This window comes from Xenopus laevis, chromosome 6L (genome assembly GCF_017654675.1).
Source record: "Xenopus laevis strain J_2021 chromosome 6L, Xenopus_laevis_v10.1, whole genome shotgun sequence".
Taxonomy (NCBI): Eukaryota; Metazoa; Chordata; class Amphibia; order Anura; family Pipidae; genus Xenopus; species Xenopus laevis.
The window spans coordinates 29,478,010-29,493,599 of NC_054381.1; the positions used below are offsets into that span (position 1 = coordinate 29,478,010).

The following is a 15,590-nucleotide window of genomic DNA, read 5'->3' on the forward strand; positions in this document are numbered from 1 at the left end:
ACTGCGGGTGCAGGATCAAATATAGCATAAATTTCATTAGAAGGACCGGCACTCCATATAATGAGAAACAAATGTATTTATATATATATATATATATATATATATATCCATTAAACTACTGCATACTAAATACAAGAATATACTAAATATAACCATTTCAACTTACTCACTTGCAGTGCCACTTGTCACCTATTCCCTTTAACTTCCCTAGAACATTACCAGCAGCAATCATATGTGCTATCCTTCATATATTTCTAGGAAAAAGAAATACTTCTCCATTTAATATGGTGAAATATGTAAGTATTTTAGTCATGCAAACAAGACAAAGCGTCCTAGGTTTTTGCAGTTTGGTAATATATAAAACAAAATACAATTTTTCTTAAAATGATCAAAATGTTTGGTAGTAGGCCTAATAGGTTAAATATATGCCAAAAAATGTATGCATAAATTTCCAAATAGGCTGAAAACTTAAATGATGAAATGTGTTAATTTGACATGTTGTTTGTTCTTGAAACTTCTGTAACACAGAAAAATGTAAATACGTCCTTTCTTTAGAACACGAGCCTATTATGACAGATATTAAGAGCCGTGCATTAATCTTTCAGTTTATTTAAACACTTGATTTCATGCAGGTGATTAAGTGTTGCCTAAACATTTAGGCATAGCATTAACATACCCGTCATTGTTTACATCTGACACAGCAACAGTGTATCCAAAGTAGGAGGCCATCTATAAACAGAACCATATTGAAATATATTAACAAGGATGGCTTTTGTTACACTATTAACAATACAGTTGAGTATATAAATGTATTAACAGCAACATTTATTTAAAGAATCTGGCTGAGCCTTGAAACAAGGGGTTCCTGTCAAAAACTGTATGTTCTCTATTTATATAATGGAAATAATGATTTTGCAATGATAATCCTGTAGAAGAGCTTTCCTTCATTTCTATAAAAGGCTTATTAAAGGTGTTAACTTTTAGTATGACGTAGAGAATGATATTCTGAGACAATTTGCAAAATGTTTTCATTTTTTATTATTTGTGTTTTTTGAGTTATTTAGCTTTTTATTCAGCAGCTCTCTCTCAGTTTGCAAATCCCGCAGTCTGGTTGCTAGGGTCCAAATTCCCATAGCAACCATGCATTGATTTTAATGAGGAACTGGAATATGAATAGGAGAGGGCCTGAATAGAAAGATGAGTAATAAAAAGTAGCAATAACAATAATGGGTTCATTAACTAAACCACAATTTTTTCTGGTCAGGTTTTTTGGACAAAAACTTCTTTTTTCGAGATTTATTATAACCCGAAGCTGCAAAAAGTCAGAATCCGCCATCTCAAACCTGTCAAGGTCATGTATAAGTCAATGGGAGATGTCCCTCTTACAATATGAAGATATCATGATCAGCGCTGGGGTTTTGTCCGAAAATCTGAAAAATTCTGGGTTTTGGACAATAACCCGAAAAAAATCGGGCATTTCGGGCATCAAATGAGAAAAATTGGTACAATTTGGATTTTTGCTTGATGTGCTCAAGTTTTTTCCTGACTCGACTTTTCCCATTATTTTATTGATAAATAGAAATAAAATAGGATAGGATGACCCTATTTCAAAGAAGGAAAAAAAGTCAGAAAAATGCAAATTATTAAAAAACAATGCAAAATAAATAATGAAGACCAATTGAAAAGTTGCTTAGAATTGGTCATTCCATAACATACGAAAAGTAACCTCAAAGCTGAACCACCTCTTTAACTATTTACAGTCATCGCTTATGTGTTTATACCATGATCTGCCTTATCTTCTTCTAGAGCCACCTCTTCATTTACATCAATGGATGTTTCTACAACAGACCAACTTGGGGTGATTATTTTATTACAAGGATTATGATTAGCAATGAAGGACTGAAATTCACAGAAATAAGGCCTGTATTAAATACAATAAAAGAAAGAGGTTAGTAAGCCTTAACCATAACCATGAATAGTAAATGTTGCATAAAGCCCTCCAGTTGGTAAGGTATCTTTTGATTTTAATTTCTATGGTCTCAGTTCATTATTACATTATTTTTGGATGTAATTGTAGGTGGCATACAAATATGTATATGCATTTCTGAAACCACAAGTTTCATAACAAGAATACAGGTATGGGATCGGTTATCCAGGAACGTGTTATTCAGAGAGCACCGAATTATGGTAATTCCATCTCCTATAGACTCAATTTTATCTTACTAATACAAGTTTTTCAAAATAATTTCCTTTTACTCTGTAATAATAAAACATCACCTTGTACTTGATCCCAACTAAGATATAATTAATCCTTATTGGAAGCAAATCCAGTCTATGTTAATGTTAAATGATTTTCTAGTAGACTGAAGGTATGAAGATTAAAATTACGGAAATAATTCAGAAACCCCCAGGTCTCCAGCATTCTGCATAACAGGTCCCATACTGACCTCACTGGCTCCTCTGTTCAAGACTTTGCACCCAAAGAAAAAATGCCAATAAGAAGATGGCACGTGTACCAATTCAAATACAAAGATTTTACTGGATTGGGTCTTTCTGAGATGTCCTGCAGCAGAGCTTTGTAAATGTTCTTTTTTGGTATTCATTGAATGTTCTAGTTATTTCTGTTCAAAGCTATGTATTTGTGTCACGCCAAGCTGCCTCTGAATACCATGGGAGAAAGATTAAGAGACTGTTTCTATTGGCATGTATCTGAAAAGGTTTTCGTCAATGTTTCGGTCATTTTCTTTTGGGTTATTTCCTTATTAGAAGCTGTTCCCATCTGTACTATTGTTGTGTCTATTCTTCTAACAGAACCATTTCTACTTTTGGACATATTTTGGACTTTCAGAACACTATGAGCCGAATGTGTAGACCAAAGCAGACTGACCATCATGGGGCTCCTTTAGTTATACTATTTTTCTTGTGTTATGTCTATAAACAGATGTGACTTTACAATGTTTTACAATTCTTAGAACAACCTTTCAACCTCTTTTGTTATCTCATATCCGACTAAAGAAATAAAGTGTCTTCAAGGACAAGAAAACACAAGGTCTATTTAAGATACTGTCCATGATGATATTGTTATAGTATTCACGTCTATCCTGTAGTTTACATGGAAGTATTCATCAAAGTCAATGCAGTTTAAACATCGTTGGAATGTTCTACATAGTCATTACCTACACAGCAATTACAAAGCCAATGTATATACTTTACTAAATGTACTCTTGTGTCTAATCACATATTCACATCTAGTAACATCCAGTTGGCAGAATTTCAAAGTAAAACCTGGGGACATACAGAGGAGTGGGTGTGTGGCATGCCTGTGCAACCACCCACCAAAAACGATAAGTCACACCTACTTTTTCACCACTCCTAATTTATAGCACACGCCTCCCCTATTTAAAACACTCTCAATCAAGGTCATAGACAAACCTCTTCTCTATCTCTATCTTAAAAACTAAAATTGCTTTGCAAATTGCTCTCAGTTTATTTCTGATCTTCATATAGTAACATATCATTCTCATAGTGTACCTTGGCTGAAAATACTAGGATTTTAGCTAGAGTACCTGGAAAATAGCATACCTCCCAATTTGAAAAATAGAAAGAGGGACAAAATGATTTTTTTTTGGCCGTGCCCATTTTATGGCCACACAACCTAAATACCACATCCAGTTACTAAATTTTGCAGGTTAGGCAAAGTTTGAACACATTTCTGGGGGTTTTAGGGTCAGGTTTTATGTGTAAATACAGTTTTGCTCAAGAAGGTGAATTGTCCTTTAAGCTGCAAGTCACAGTTTCCATAAGAGACCTGCTAATATAATTAAATAAGAGGCAGAGTGCAGTAGTGATGCGTAGGTCGAGAATTTCTCGACCAGCCACTCCCAATCCTCGCCTGGCCCAGTCCCGCTGCTGACCTTCTATTTATAGGCCCACACTGCCTTTTGTGACGTCACTGTGCCTTTTGTGAAGTCACTGCAGGGCGGGTCAGGCGCGGGTCTATAAATAGAGGGGAAGGAGCGTCCGGGTGCGGATTGGGAGGGGCGGGTTAGGGTCGGGTGTGAGTCGAGAATTTCTCGAACCGCACATCACTACTGCACTCTTATTTAATTATATTTCGAAAAACAACTGCGAGTTGAGCTGTCAGAATCGAGAATTGATATGTCCAGCAAAAAACGGAACAGTTGGGAGGTACAGGTACAGGACCTGTTATCCAAAATGCTCAGGACCAGGGGCATTCCAGATAAGGGGATTTTCCATAAGTTGGATCTCTAAGGAAACATTAAAACTTTAATTAAACTCGATAGGATTGGTTTGCTTTCAATAAGGAGTAATTATATCTTAGTTTAAATCATGTAGAAGGTCCTGTTTTATTATAATAGGGAAAAAGGAAATCATTTGAATTATCTGATTAAAATGAAGTCTATGGGAGATGGCTTTTCTGTAATTCTGGATAACGGGTTTCTAGATAAAGCACCCTATACCTGTACAATAGTAATGAGTCCAGTGATAATAATGGTATGTATAAAATCCCCAACAACTTGAAACTTTACCTGATCACCTGTAAAGTTCTGAATGATGGTCATGTCAGATGAATTAATGATAGAGACCTAACAGAAATAGAATGAGGAATATTTATAGCAACATTTTATGTACAGTATTTTTGAAATACATGTATTATGAATATCCAAATACAACACTAAGGATTACACTGCATGTGATAAAGTAAGTGCAGTACGGCATTCATCCATGGGGATTTATGCTTGTATATTTCACAAGTAGCATTAATGGTATCTGGGGAGTACCCACCTACACTTTCAGCATAGTGTATTAAGGTGCACCTAATATCCATTCTGCACATGCTATATCATATCAAGACTTTAGTGGCATAGAGCTGCTTATAAATTCTTTTAACTTAGATCTTGTATTGTTATAAAATGTTCTAGTGGATATGCCTATGTTCAAGGTAAATCGTTTGAGTAAGATGACATACATATCCAAAGTTCTGTGCTCCCCTTGGAACTCCAGCCACCACCTCTGTAATAAAAGCAGAATTAAAAAATTTAGAAAAATCCAACTTGCTTCCTACAATATTCCTACAATGTTTAAGGAGAACGAAAATCTAAATCACTGGGGGGCTGCAGATTTGTTTGGCACCAGCCAATGATTCTAATCTCTAAGGTCAAACCCTGGGCCCAGTCACTGCCCTTGATATTACGCTACTGTGTGCTATACCACCATTTCAAAATTAAACTGCAAGGGATCCCTGGAACTGAAAATAACATAGCGGTGCAGTGCTCTGGGCCAGTGTTTTTTACTGAAAGATTGCACCAACCAGGGCGGCAATTATAATAAACAGTACTGATACATACTGCTTATACAAGAGTTAGTAATTCATTTTCCATGCTGGATTCTTTCCAACATATTACACAACTGGCTCATTTCATTAATCCATTCGACTTGCATCAGGGATTAAGGATTCAGAACTGACACCAAACTGCTCAAAACAAACAGCCACAATTGGCTTTGATAAGAATAGATAGAAATTTGTAAATAGTACACATGGAAGCCAAAGTGGCCTTAAAGGGTGGTGGCTACTCGGGGAGATTAGTCACCCAGCTACAAATCTCCTCTTCTTCGTGCGACTGATCTCCTCGAAATGCCTTCCCGCTGACTACAATGTGAATCGTTGCCTCACAAGGAAACTTTGTGCGGCATCGGAAAACTGAAGCGATCCGAGTGTTATCTTGCCATCGATTTACATTCTAGCCAGCGGGAAGGCATTCTGGGGAGATTAGTCGCCCCAAGAAGAGGAGATTTGTAGCTGGGCGACTAATCTCCCCGAGTAGCCACGTGTGCCACCACCCTTAGGGAACAGTAACACCAAAAAATGAAGTAATGAAAATATAATGTCATGTTGCTCTGCACTGGTAAAACTGATGTGTTTGCTTCAGAAATACAGCTATAATTTATAGAAACAAGCGGCTGTGTGGCTATGGGGGCAACCACTCAAAGTTGAAAAATTAGAGAAGGCTCAGGATACTCAGCAGATACCAGATAACCTCTATTGTATACAATGGGATTTTTAGTTTAAAACGTATCTGTTATCTACTGTGTAGCCTGTCCTTGAATGGCTGCCCCCATGGCTACACAGCAGCTTGTTTATATGAACTATAGTAGTGTTTCTGAAGCAAACACATCAGTTTTACTAGTGCAGGGCAACAGTACACTATATTGTCATATTGTTCTGTTCCTTTAAGAATGCATTTTAACAATGAGATTGTGTCCATTGTGTAGATATTAGAGGGAATTAGCATATGTAAAACCTTTACAGAGGAACATTTAACTGTGCCAACATAAGTATTCCTTTGTATTATGCACAATTTTATAAACTCTTAAACGAACAGTAACACCAAAAAATTAAAGTGCTTAAAAGTAATGAAAATATCATGTAGTGTTGCCCTGCACTGGTAAAACTGATGTATTTGCTTCAGAAACACTACTATTGTTTATATAAATAAGCTGCTGTGTTGCAATGGCAGAAATGGAAAAAAGACTATATGGCACAGGTTAAATAATGGATAACAGATAACACCATTATGTTCTACAGAGCTTATCTTCTATCTGCTGTGTAACCTGAGCCTTTTCTCAGTTGAATAGCTGTCTCCATGGCTACACAGCAGCTTATTTTTATAAACCATATAATTTCTGAAGCGAACACAGAAGTCTTACCAGTGCAGCGCAACACTGAATTATATCTTTATTACTTTAAAACACTGTTCCTTTACGGAAACTTTCAGGCTACAACAATGTTGATTACAGTACTTTTTTGTCCCAACATTGCCCTGATCTTCCTCCCTAACTCCAACATGGCTTCCTATGTCCCCTAACTTGAAGGACAGATGGGGGGCTTAAATCTTGGTGAGGCAACAATTCTAGCTATATAAAGTTGGATGAATAAAGTGTTAGCGTGTATTATTGATACAGGGCAGCTAATAAGAGATTTCCTATCATTGTGGTATTATGGTTTCATGTATAATACACCTTAAGCCTTACAAAACTATGAACTAAATCCACAGCAATTTTATTTTTATAGCTGAGGTTTGCGAGACAAAAGAGCACCATAACGGCTCCTGTATTCAGGACAATTATTCACTTGCAACTTTTATGGTCTGTTCTGGAGGTTAAAGTAGCACAGGCTTTGGTTTGTGGATACCACAAGGCTAAATTAAAAAGTAACTCAAGGGGACGGCCGGTTTAAAGGAAGTTTATTTCCAAAACACACTCAATCAATGCGATCTCCCATCAAAAACAGCTTGTAATACGGTGGAAGTGGCATTAGCAGAGCCTTTCATCTGCCGAGCACGAGTCTAGTGCACAGACAGGGTTTGTTTGCAGCTGGTTCCTGTTACGATCATTTCTACAAAGGCTGCTCTGCCTCATAAGCTTCTCCTGGGTACAGGCAGCTCAGCGGAAAGCCAAGAGACAGTGCCTGGGTAGCTCTTAACCAGGGGCATCGTGCTCGGTTACACTAGACCTAAACGTGGTCTTGCTTCACTGACACTAACATGTAAATGCCAAAAATGAAATCCGTTTAAATAAAGAGCCAGCAACAATAAAAAGGCTTCCTATGGACTAAAATATACTCAACACTTATTTCAGAACAGGTATAAATGCTCATATTTGGCTTCTGTATATTTAAAGATTCAGATGCAGGCATGGACTTTGTATGAGTTAGTGGATTTCAAATCCCCTATGGTAAATTGGGCATCCTTCTGCCCTCCAAGTATTGTAACAATATCTCCCACCAGCTAGTGGGCCACCTCTTTCCTATCACTGCTCTATGGCTTTAGGGCCCACTTTGTATAATACAGCAAATAACTGGTGTTTGTTCCTAATCTGTGCCCATCATAATATACTTTTGATATTTTATCTTTTTTTGTATGGGTGTGTTTTTAAAATGGTCCTTTTGCGGAACTTATTGCTCTTGCACTTTGGGTTTAATTAAATGACCCCTTTTATGTTCCAAGGCAGACGCAGTGTAGTAAAAAACAACTTACTTTGCAGATTTTTTTTAACTATCCCCTTTTTGATAAATGTGCCCTATTAACTTTGTGAGACAACCAGAACTAATATAATATACAGAACTGCGCAATCAAACTTTCTTACATTTGAGAATGGGCCAAATTTCCACAGCCTAGAACCGGGCCGCGGACAGTCTTGAACTGGACCGCCGTACCTAACGACCAATTAATGCGGCTCAACGAATTTGATGCCGGTGCGCCAGAAGTGGACACCGACCCCCTCCCGATCCCCTCCTGATTCCCCCGACCCCCTCCCCTTTTTCCTTGGGAAAAAAGCTTGGGGGCTGCTGGTCTAATAGTTTGAGTGAGTTTAATTACTCCCTCTATAATGTATAGATCTGTTTTATACCAGACTTTCGTCAATTGCATCTCTTATAACTACAGCCTCTAGGTGGCAGTTTGAGCATCCCTGCTTTCATCACCTCATAACCTAGATTTTAATATTTAATACACCTAATGCTGGCAACAGAGTACTCTCAGACTAATGCTACTGAAGGATGCTCGAGAGACGGCACTAAGAACATACAATGATTTGCGGTTTGTCTTACCTTGCTCGGAATCGCCAGTAAATTCTCCGACCGCCACAGAGTATCCTGTACAGGGAGACAATTAAACAGTAGAGACAATGGCTAATCAATGGCTTCCATAGAAAGACACATCTCAGGAGAGGCTTGAAACAAATGAAAGATGTATGACGATGAGGAAGTGCTGAATGGTTGTATTTAGGATATATCAAGGTTTGTACCTCAACGATGCACGTGAACAAACAGTATCTTTGTCATTATTGCTTTTTCATGAATATCCATTCCATAACATTCCAGCCAGCAATTCTGAAGGACATTTATTCACTTATGCCGGTCCACTTAGTTGGTTTAAAAATAATGGCCTGAGATCTATTAATTTAAATTTGGGCAGGTCTAAAAATCTCATCAGCAAAGGCCTCAATGGGCCGTGGATGTTTTATCAGTAAGACCCCAAAACATCCTCATATGGTTTGGGTTCAACTGGACGATATCACTTGAAATGGTTGTTTTCATTGATGGACAAATCATACTTTTAAACAATCATTTCACGATGCACTTGGTCGTACGATAACGGAAAAAAACTTTTAAAAATCTACGTCTATGGGCACCTTTAGATCCCACAATTGTATAAGTCTTCATTTTATACTGTCAGCACACAGTATTAATCAGAATTTACAAGAGCTTCTGTTCTATAATGTCTATGATGGATGGTCGGAATTAAATCGGGCATGCTCACAAAACTAGATCAAAACTAGATCAAAACTAGATCAACCAAAGATCTCACTGCTGTGTCTATAGATAGTCACTTGCAGACCACACTACATGCCCCCCTTTATCTGGATATTTCTCCTCACCCCCTAAAAACTGGACCTGTTTCAGTGGTTGAAATCCTGATTCATTCAAAATGAACATTGCAGTTATTGGTTTAAAAGACCGACTGCATGGCCACCTTTCCCTATTAGAACAATATAAATGTTCTGTAAAATGAAACTACCTTTAATAGGGGCAATCGATTTTACCTAAGTGTTATTACTGACAAAAAAACACAAGCATTTCAGTTTTCCAGCAGCAAAAGGTTGTGTATATGTCAATTCATTCTGCAATCTCATTTTATATAACGAGACAATCTACTTAACCACAAAGTACCTTTCTTGTCAAGGCAAACTCTGCTCCACCGCCAAGAAATGACTGATTGCATTAAAAAAAAACCCTATAAAAAAGGTCTCTGAGTCTACAAAGTGAAGCCGTCCAAGAATATATCTCAGTGCTCTGTATACCATTAGGAAGACGATATTCAGAAACACTGATTATAATAAACATCCAGTTGCTTTTGTCAGGAACATTTTTTTCAGGAAATCAAAAAGTCCTTCATGTATAAAAATAAACCATTTTGGCAAGATTGGGATAAAGCAGTAGGAAGGCGATATCTAAACGGGCTGCATCCTGTTTATATAGAGCATTAATGCCATTGCTGCCTTGCTATGCTACACATTCTGTCATTTCATTGACCTTTCCTTGTAGGAACCTGTTGTACAGTACTTTCCTCAAGGCATCCTAAAATTAGTCAGCAAAGCATGCCTCGTTGAAGGGAATTTACAAAGAAAATAAATAAGGATGGACATTTTTGGACTCCTACCAGGACAGTATAATCTGCTTCAGAAGGGAATGGCTGTCAAGCTGTTGTTGGATTACAGCCCCCAAAAAACTTTAGACAGACTCCTGCTGGTGCAGATGTTTTAAAGAAACAGGGGTTGTATTATGCAACTCCCACGTGGCCTCTTCCATCATATTCTATATCAAGAGAATTCACAGTCTAGGGTGGAGTCAGGGCCTGCCAAATCCAAGGAAAAGCCAAGTCAAAGCTCTATCACTTCACAAGCTTGCTCCATAAGCCCCCAAATTTGTGTGGCTCTTTGCTAGGGCCCCTGTTTATACCTTATCTATTTGTTTCCTGCATAAAAATATGTTTAAACTTTCAAAAAACTAATGAAAGACATGGAATTCAGCTTTAAGAACCACTACTGACTCTAATAGTGACATTGAGGTGTGACTTACCCAAGTAGCTGTCGTCATAGGCAGATTGTGCCATTTCTGTTTGTTTCTCGCCCGTTATCTTCCTTACAATGCTCCTGAAGGAATAGTCTTTAATTATGTCTGCTATACTGGCTGTAAAGACTTGTCCTGGGATGAAAAATGTCACAGAGAAAGGAAAAGCACTTGATAAATATTATGAGAGAACACCGCACACAAAAATAGAAACTAAACAGCCAGGGACAACCTGGCTCATTCTTGTTCTTGAAGTGTCAGTGCCAGCTGAACTATGATGTTCCACTCACTAGCAACCTGTGTCTGTCCTATACCTTTGTCGAGGTCGGTACATCTAGGTGGGCATCAACAGTACATTATGCCCTTCTACAATGGTAGTTCAACTTATTTTTTAAACTATATTTTGACTGTTAAACCGAAAGGTGCTATCATCGAAAGTAAGTTTCTCACCAATGGGAATGCATCTTGTTGTAGTATCAGATGCTCATATTAAATACCTCAATAAGTGGAAGAGATCCACAACAATACTGAAGAGTCAACAGAACCTATGAATGGGGTTATATTCTCTGCATTCTGTTAAGCTCCTCTAACTATTTGCCTCCATGGCAGGAGTATGGTAATTACCAAGGTATTGTAATTCTGATCTGTACACTGCTCTAAACCAGTGTGTAATTATCTACTTGTTGTAAAGGAGGTTAAGGCTTGACTGACCAAATGGCTGGCCTCTACTGCTCAATAGCCCACCAAGTGATATATAGAGAAACTTCTCTCTCCCATCCTAAGATCCTTTATTGCTGGTGGTTCAGAAAATCAAAGGACTATGTAGTACTGTATATGACAGAGGTCTATTGGCCATGAGTAGTAAATTGGCAGCACTACAGCATAAGTATGGTTAATTGGCCTTTCCAATTATTTTATTTGTTTATTTTATGCTGCACTTTTGCATTTAAACTGCTATGTGATCGGTCCTTGCAAGAGTAACTGCACAGACTAAGTGCTGTCTCTAATCATTATAGGTCAGATTTATCAAGGGTAGAATTTCGAGTTCATGGGAGTTTGTAAAAACTCCCATAAACTCCCATGAACTTGAAATTCAAAAAAAATAACCAAGCAATAGAAATTTTTCCAAAATAAAAATCAAATTTTTTAAATTCGGTTGAATGGGATCGACCCGCAAACTGGAATCGAATTCGAATAAAATTCGATTCGAGTTTTTCACTGAAAACTTGATTTTTAGGATGCCTCCAAACAACTCCAAATTGATTCAAGGAAGTCCCCCCATAAGATAAAACAGCAATTCGGCAGGTTTAAAGTGGCGAATAGTCTAATTTTAATTTTTAAAGGGCCAGTACTAAATTCTAATCAAATTTTAACTATTCCCTTGTCGAATCACTAAAATAAACTCAAAAATTCGTTTTTTTAAACTCAGAATTCGAATTCAAAATTCGAATTTTCACTTTGACCCTTGATAAATCTGCCCCTATATGTTTCAAACACCTTCAGGTAAGCTCTGTCCTTCTTCGGTTCTTCAGCATAAGGCCAAAGTTGCAGCACCGGAGGTTTTAACATATAAAGCAGTGGTATAACTGGGAGAGACACATGCATTGATTGGATGACATTAATATAAACAAATAGATGGCAGCACCCTCCATTAGATAGAATGCAGAAAAACCAAAAACATGGTGTGCAGGGTCAAAGAGTATACATATGAACACATTTATGTGTTTTTGTTTTTTTTTCTTTCTTTTTTGTTGTGTTGGATGACATTCATCTTACCTTGCCAGTAAAAACTACCAGGTCCTCCCAATGCCAGGTCTCCATTCTAGACAAAAGAAAATGATTTGTTAAATACATCCATCTTTATTTGCTGCTAGTTACTAAATATAAAGGGAAAGAATGAATCTGATGCCTGTGGGTTGCACCTAATAGTGGCTACTGTGATATATTTTGCTTACAAAAATGTACAGAAAGTATACAAATACTCATCTCTAACCCAGGAATCTCTAAGCAAGGAAAATACTTGAGAAGCCTGGCAAGGCATTATGGGTTTGGGATAGCCACAGTGTTACTTACCTTATAAAAATCCAGACTGAAGCCAGCTTGGCAGAAGCCTTGTCCTGCAGGATCAGCAAGGTCTTGAAAGAAAGAAAGTCACAAATAAATCCTTGATATAAAGTTGCACAACTGGATGAAATATTTTCAAAAATATTATCCCTATCCTATCCTAGGCAGATGATGGCTGGAATGCTCTTCAAGCCTGTAATCAGTATATTAATGAATTATTTTAGATTTAATTTATTTCAGACATCCTTTATTTTTTTGAACAATCATGGCAACTTCAATCCATATCAAGGTGTCTGAACTCACACATTCTCAAAGAAATCGAAATACATGTTCAGTTTCACGTACCACTTCGGCAAGGAGAGTATTCGGCATAAGCACTGAAGTTCTGAATGGCAACGTAGCAAGTGCCAACAGGATCCTTTTCTGAGACGGGCTTAACACTTCTCCAGTGATACAATGGGGCACAAGCCTGTCCAAAAAAAGAGTACAGGTGTCATACACAAGAAGCACCGCATTCCTGGATCTGGTTTTCTGGAAAGAATACAAAATAATGCAGTAATTACACAGATCCATGCACTGGATCATCCTCTTTCCATTGTGCAATAAATCAGGCCTGAAGGCAGCGCAATTCATTATTCCTTTGGCAGAGAACACAGCAAAGAAAAAAAATCCCCTTAGAAAGCAGCGACTTGTTAACTGAAAGATGTACCCTGGCTCATTATATATATGGCTGGTTACAATTAATTCTGCTTCCTATGGCTTTCTAATCTATATATGTAAAATAAACAACACAGGATATGTTGTCTATGTATGCTGAATTCAGCTAACAGTCAGTCAGTGGCATGTTGCATGTTCCATGATATAGTGAAATGATCCCCAACCAGTGACTCACGAGCAACATGTTGCTCACCAACCCCTTGGATGTTGCTTCCAGTGGCCTTAAAGCAGGTGCTTATTTTTTCATTTGAAGCTTGGAGGCAAGCAGTGTCGGACTGGCCCACCGGTATACCAGGAAAAGTCCCGGTGGGCCCAGGTGTCAGTGGCCCTCATGCTGCTAAACATTTGGCCTATTTCATGGTCATTCCCTATTTCTATGAGAAAAAGAGGCTAAATAGATGGAATAATGGACTATAGTATGTAAAGAAAAGAGACTAGGAGAATAGAGGTTGTCTGAGGGAACGTAAGAATAATAGTACTGAGAGTGGGCCCCTGGTCTAAGGTTTTTTGGTGGGCCCCTGGTGTTCCAGTCCGACACTGGAGGCAAGCTTTGGTTGAATAAAATAAGATGTACTGCCAAACAAAGCCTCCTGTAGTCTGACAGCCCACAGAGATTACACCAAATAATAAATCACAGCCCTTATTTTGCAACACCCAGGAACATTTGTTATGCTTTGTTTTGCTTCTGAATGTTGCTCATGGGTAAAAAAAGTTGGGGACCCCAGATCTAGTGGATCCACACAATTATAGGGATTCCTTCTTACCCCACCTCAGACACATGGGACAAAGTTAGAGGCATGGACCTTCACTATTGTGGTGGCTCCTGTACCTACAAACCTTACCCCTTAACATAAGGCATCCTGTTTTTAGCCTAATCTGTTTTGGACATTTCTTTGCCCTTAAATAACACTCAGTTTGCATGATTTAGTAAATTAAACCTTCAACAACAAAAACACTGCCAGCTTGGTTCCACATTCTGATAAATTATACACGGCTTACCACAACTTTTTCCTTATGAGCCCGGACTGTTGCACCAAACCACTGGTTCGACTTGAATTCAACTGGCTGTTTGGTTCCATTTAACCTGATGTTTCTGTTGTCTGTCACAGGGAAGAGAATATTAGCAAGAGTTAAACAGTATCTCTGCAGCGTGTTACAGTGCTTTCCGCAATTTCTGCCTCCCATGCCAGTTCGGGCGACTTTGAAAAACGAAGCGCTCCCAAGTGGCATCTCGCTGGAGATTTTCATTCGAGCCAGCGGGAAGGCAGGGGAGGCAGTTCGGGGAGATTAGTCTCCCCGAAGAAGAGGAGATTTGTAGCCGGGCGACTAATCTCCCCGAATCGCAGTGTGTGTCTCTGCCCTAAGAAGTAGTAGTAGTTTAATGGCTCGGGCAACAGTTTGGGGCTGGAATGAGCAGAAGTTTTATATCTGGGACAGCAATCTTCTCATGGCAAGAATGGAAGAGAAAACTGCCTACTAATAACTAAAGACAACTAAGCTGCATGCTCTGTATCTACTTTATGAACTGTTTTACTCAGTTGTTGAGACAACATTGAGGCGCAGTTGTCTCTGCTGACTGTATGAGAACAGAATGGGATGTGGGAGCTTTATTTTTGTTGTTCTGGGGCCCGTGGACTGTTGTTAATTTACATGTATTTCTTGTTTTTTTATATGTCCCAAGTTAACCTCACAAATAGCTTTAGAATATGTTTCCACTGGGTATATTACAGCATATTTATTTAAAGATCACACACACACATCTATTTACATGTTTGAAAGAAATTCCGTTTCTATTGTATAAGAGAAGTACAAATGATGCATATCGATTTAGTCTGGCAAGTTACAAAGAGGTAGTAGACATTATGTAAGCTTCCCAACATCCTATGACTTTTTAAAAGCGAATTTGGCACCGGGCCCCAGGAAATATCAATGATCTGATAGTATATATTAGCTGCTGAATTACAAAAGAGAAACCCCTGAACGGATATTTATATTCACGTAAGTCTGGACTTGCTGAGTATTCTAAGCCCTGAGTGAGAGAAGGTATGGTGTCAGTGAGTGCTAATGTTCGGCGCTATTGCCCAGTGGATAAAATAAGGGACTGGAGTGCAAAGTAAGACACAACTCCTTAACGTTGCCCTTTATACAATTTGCAGAT

At 38.2% G+C, this 15,590-nt stretch overlaps 1 protein-coding gene across 1 annotated transcript in view; it reads right to left on the bottom strand.

Moving 5' to 3' along the window:
• itga8.L (integrin subunit alpha 8 L homeolog) overlaps positions 1 to 15,590 on the bottom strand; it is a 126,809-nt gene that overhangs the window by 86,643 nt on the left and 24,576 nt on the right. The window contains exons 3-11 of the mRNA XM_018267300.2: positions 14,432 to 14,532; positions 13,061 to 13,184; positions 12,725 to 12,786; positions 12,428 to 12,473; positions 10,661 to 10,786; positions 8,630 to 8,674; positions 4,991 to 5,034; positions 4,551 to 4,607; positions 677 to 729 (exon numbers count right to left, since the gene is read on the bottom strand). Coding sequence (XP_018122789.1) covers positions 677 to 729; positions 4,551 to 4,607; positions 4,991 to 5,034; positions 8,630 to 8,674; positions 10,661 to 10,786; positions 12,428 to 12,473; positions 12,725 to 12,786; positions 13,061 to 13,184; positions 14,432 to 14,532 — 658 coding nt within the window. The remainder of the gene's footprint in view (positions 1 to 676; positions 730 to 4,550; positions 4,608 to 4,990; positions 5,035 to 8,629; positions 8,675 to 10,660; positions 10,787 to 12,427; positions 12,474 to 12,724; positions 12,787 to 13,060; positions 13,185 to 14,431; positions 14,533 to 15,590) is intronic.